A 4,058-nucleotide genomic window follows, 5' to 3' on the forward strand; every position below is an offset into this window, starting at 1 on the left:
CCTCTTCATCTTCCACCACTTTCTTGTTGTTGGCTCTAGGTCTTGCTTTCTGTTTCTTCTCTGGCATTTTGCTTGTCTTTTCAGCATCTGCGCGCTTCGGGCATGTTCTTGCATTATGTGGTTCATACTCCTTGCATATGCTACAAAGTCTACTGCTTGCTTTCTTTGGGTGTGGTCCCTTCTTTTGTTCCATAACTTTGGGCTGCTGTTTTTGAGATTTGGGTTGCTTGACCTCCTCAGCATTGTTTCTTTCCAAGAGTATTGGACATGTCAGCTTGTTGTGTCCTGCAACCTGGTTGCACACACTGCATTTCTTGTGTCCAAGTGGCACTCTGTTCTCATCGTGCACGATGACTCTTCCTGCAGGTGGTGCCTTTATTTGAGCTCTCTTGTCACTTTTCTTTGCTACAGTAATTTTCTTCCTACCCTTTGTTTCAGAATACAACAGCAATTTCATCGTCTCTTGCTATCGCTGCTCCATTGATTGGCCATCACCATGCTTGCATTGGTTGGCTTCAGCGGCGGCGTTGAGCATTTCAGCTGCATAATAATGAAGGTCATCTTCAATTTCAGTGTCCTCTTCAGCCATCCTTTCGTCAGCATCCGCTTGATTTGCTGAATGTATTGCATCAAGCTCTTCCACAAGCCTCTTGAGAACATAGTAGGCTCTGTCATATTGTTGGTCACATCTCATCGCTTTCTTGTTAACCATCCAATTCAGCTGCAGCAAGATGTCTTGCTTCGATAGCCTTGAGCTTCCATCCGATGCGGTTGTGATGTAGTCCCTTGTATCAAAGGTTGGTTGTGATCTTGCAGTCTTTGTGTACCATTTGAGGATATACTTGTTTGGAAATTTGTGAGGCTTGAGGTAGTCCAGTATGTTCATGATGTGAAGGCAGAACATGCCTGCATTTTGTGATGAATGCAGAATACATAGTTTGTGAGCCAGCAATGAGTTTCATAAATTTTGATATGATACTACTAGTCTAGCTATTTAATGAGCTTGTTTTTTCGCTCACCTGTGTGTGTCCAGAGCTTGCATTCACACTCGTATATTTCATTCTCTGGGTTAGCTATAACCTGGAATTCATGCTTTGACCAGGAAAATCTTTCTTCATCATCATGGCCAGGCTTGTTGTGGTAGTACACAAGGTACTTGGTGGGCTCTGCTGTACGCTTTGCGCGAAATAGCGTGGCCTTTCTCATCCTATTCCTCATCTCGGTGTACACGGCTCTCGTGTACTTGATAGACATGTCTTCCTCGTAGCCGTAAGTTGTTTTTGTCACAGGATTGGTCTGCACATGTCAAATAGTGAGATATTAGTCGAAGCAGAGTCATGGGTTTCATTTTTTTAAATTCAAAGTGCACATGTTGAAGGTAAAACAGAACATGATGGGGGTGTTTTGTACTTGTCATCATACCATGCTGGTCATTGTTTGCTTGTTCTCCTTCTGCATCCGAGTTTGTATGCAAGCATTGGCCTGCCTAGCAAACTTGTGTAGGTTCTGGGTCCCCTTGACAAACCCTTTCTTTAGCACGTGGTTCATGCTCTCGCTTCGTTGTGTGGAAGTCATTCTAGCACAGAAAATGTTCTTGTAATATGCTGAAATCCACATCTTCCTATCACTCCAGAGCTGCATCATCATCTGGTCGTTCTCCAGGTTGTAGTTGTGCACTAGTTTAGCCCGGGCATCTTCAAACTCCGTTGGCATCAGCGGCCAGTTTAAAATAGCTGTGAACTCCTCTTTGAATGTTTTATACTTTTTGTACAGCAACGCGAGGTATTCCCTGTACTTCTTCATGATGTGCCAACGTCATAGCTTGTGGACGGTGTTTGGAAATGATTGTGGTATAGCTTTCGCCATCGATGGGCATTGGTCTGCATGAATTAAAAAATGAAACTTGATTCTTTTTTTTGTACCGATGGTGAACTTATGTTGTACAAATACTTGAACTACACATCTTGGCAGTATGGTATCTAAGAATGTCACATGTATTTTTTCTTTACAGCAGTGTTGTTGAACTTCTGTGGTATCAGTGCTTGAACTTCACAGTTAGTAGTAGGACAAACTAGTAGTGTCGCAATCAAATTTTTTCTTAGAGCATTGTTGTTGAACTTCTGTGGTGGCGGTGCTTGAACTTCACGTAAATAACTATATTTTTCTGAACATGCTACATATATTTATCTTACAGATTTGTCCTTGAACTTCTATGATTCATGTATTTGAACTTCACATTCATAACTAATTTTTTTCTAAACATGTGACAGATAATTTTGCTTTCTTTGTACTGCTAGTTGGACTTCTGTGCTAACAGTGGTTGAACTGCATTCTTTACATTATTTTCAGACAAAACCAATGTACCCAACACAGACCCATAGACTGAAAAGATGATGAAACTTGAAGAGTTTTTTTTGAACTCACATATTAGAATGCAAGTTGGGTGCTTGTTGTTCATGCACCGTAGAAATGTATCGAACAACCACTTGAATGACTTTGCATCTTTGTCTCTTATCAGGGCAACAACAAATATCGTTGACTGCAAGTGATGGTTTGTTCCAACAAACACTCCTAGGGGCATATGAAATCTGTTGGTCTTGTAAGTCATGTCGAATGTTACGCAATCGCCGAAGTCTTGATAGGCTCCTCGGCAGCTTGCATTGGACCAGAAAATGTTTTTAATTGACTTGTCCTTGTCCACTTGGATGTCATAGAAAAACTCATCATTTATTGCCTTCATGTCTTTGAAGAATGAAACAAGTTTCAATACATCATCCAAATCATCTTTCCTTGCATTCATGGCTTTCCTGCAAATCACATGCAAACATGCATTTGTTTATTTTTTGCTAGCAATGGGTTGTGAGCTAGGATGCTATTTTACATTAAAGTATGTGGGTGTTTGAATACTTACTAGTTTAGCAGGTCTCATCCGGTCATGCTTAGGAAGTAGCTTCCATCTTCATTTTCAGATAGCATGGACATGATTGTTGTGTGCTTGACATCATGGTACTGCAGGAGCTTTACATACTCCAAAATAGTGGGGTCATAATTCTTGTGTGAGTGCAAAAATACCAGCATGTCATCAGTTTGCATGAGTTCGTGATTATGATTGTACTCAATGTCCACTGCCACGCATGTGTCATCCTCCTGCACCTTAACCTCATTCTTGCATTGCAGCCCGTCCTCTGCGATGTTTTGTTTCGCTTCCTGTTGGCCTCTGAAACAGAAGATGTGTGTATCCCTTGGAAGGCGCAAACAAAATACTTGTGGTTGTCATTTCCTCCCGTCTTCCTGATTCCAAAACCAGCGTGTCTGGCGTATTTGTTATAAAATTCCCTTGCTTTCTCTACATCTTTGAATCGCATCTTTAGTCTTGGTATTGGATAATCCGGTAGATCCGGCGTCTGCAGAAAAAGAAAAAAATAATCCAAAACAACACGTTAAAATGCAGTTTATGAACTTGTTATCCTGGAGGGAGCAGAAAAATTGCAGATAATACAAGATGCGTATATAAATATTTTTTGTTTCACTTACGTGCGTGTATGATCGCAACTTCGCCGGTGTCGGCTGCTGTCCCTCTGGGATGGGGCATGGCGGAGTAATCATAGCAGGATGCAGCAGTGGATCACGAGGAGGAAGGAGGGCTGAAGATGGCCTCTCTCTTGTTTGCGTCCTTTTTGCTTGAGGTGGTTGTGGAGGTATTGCGATCCTGGTCTTGGTTTGCTCTTTTGTTTTGTGAAGCAATCCATCTACCTTATGCCCCGTACAATTCTGACTTGTAGCAGCAGCAGCAGGATCCAACGGTGGTAGTGTGTAGAGCACTCTCCTCTGTGTGTGTGTGTGTGTGTGTGTGTGTGTTGCTGTTGGATTTGTCCTGGGATCCGGTTTAGTTGCTTCGCTTTGGCATTGATGAGGCACACCAGGATAACCTCCAGAGTTACACGCAGGACTTGAGCTAACCCCCTCCTCCATCAGCGTGCTTGGGAGTCTGCTGGTGGATACAAAGAATCTGCGGGGGATTTCCAGTGCCACCCAATTAGGTGGAGGTGCAAACTTGT

General features: G+C 42.5%; 1 protein-coding gene across 1 annotated transcript; it reads right to left on the bottom strand.

Annotated features, from left to right (window-relative positions):
- Positions 1 to 466: 466 nt before the first annotated feature.
- Positions 467 to 1,803, bottom strand: LOC147973880 (protein FAR1-RELATED SEQUENCE 5-like). The gene is made up of 3 exons (XM_087524819.1): positions 1,423 to 1,803; positions 1,020 to 1,296; positions 467 to 906 (listed from the first exon to the last, which is right to left on the bottom strand). Exons 1-3 carry the CDS (start codon positions 1,801 to 1,803, stop codon positions 467 to 469), a joined length of 1,098 nt encoding a protein of 365 aa, XP_087380945.1.
- Positions 1,804 to 4,058: the final 2,255 nt, after the last annotated feature.

The sequence above is a fragment of the Triticum urartu genome, chromosome 5A (genome assembly GCF_056163025.1).
Source record: "Triticum urartu cultivar PI428250 chromosome 5A, HENAU_Tu73, whole genome shotgun sequence".
Classification (NCBI taxonomy): domain Eukaryota; kingdom Viridiplantae; phylum Streptophyta; class Magnoliopsida; order Poales; family Poaceae; genus Triticum; species Triticum urartu.

Coding starts and splice junctions, on each gene's coding strand:
- LOC147973880 (XM_087524819.1), bottom strand. CDS start 1,803: ATGAAGAAGTACAGGGAATACCTCGCGTTGCTGTACAAAAAGTATAAA. Junction 1,297..1,422: donor AGCAAACAATGACCAGCATG/GTATGATGACAA, acceptor TGACATGTGCAG/ACCAATCCTGTGACAAAAAC. Junction 907..1,019: donor CAAGCTCTGGACACACACAG/GTGAGCGAAAAA, acceptor CACAAAATGCAG/GCATGTTCTGCCTTCACATC.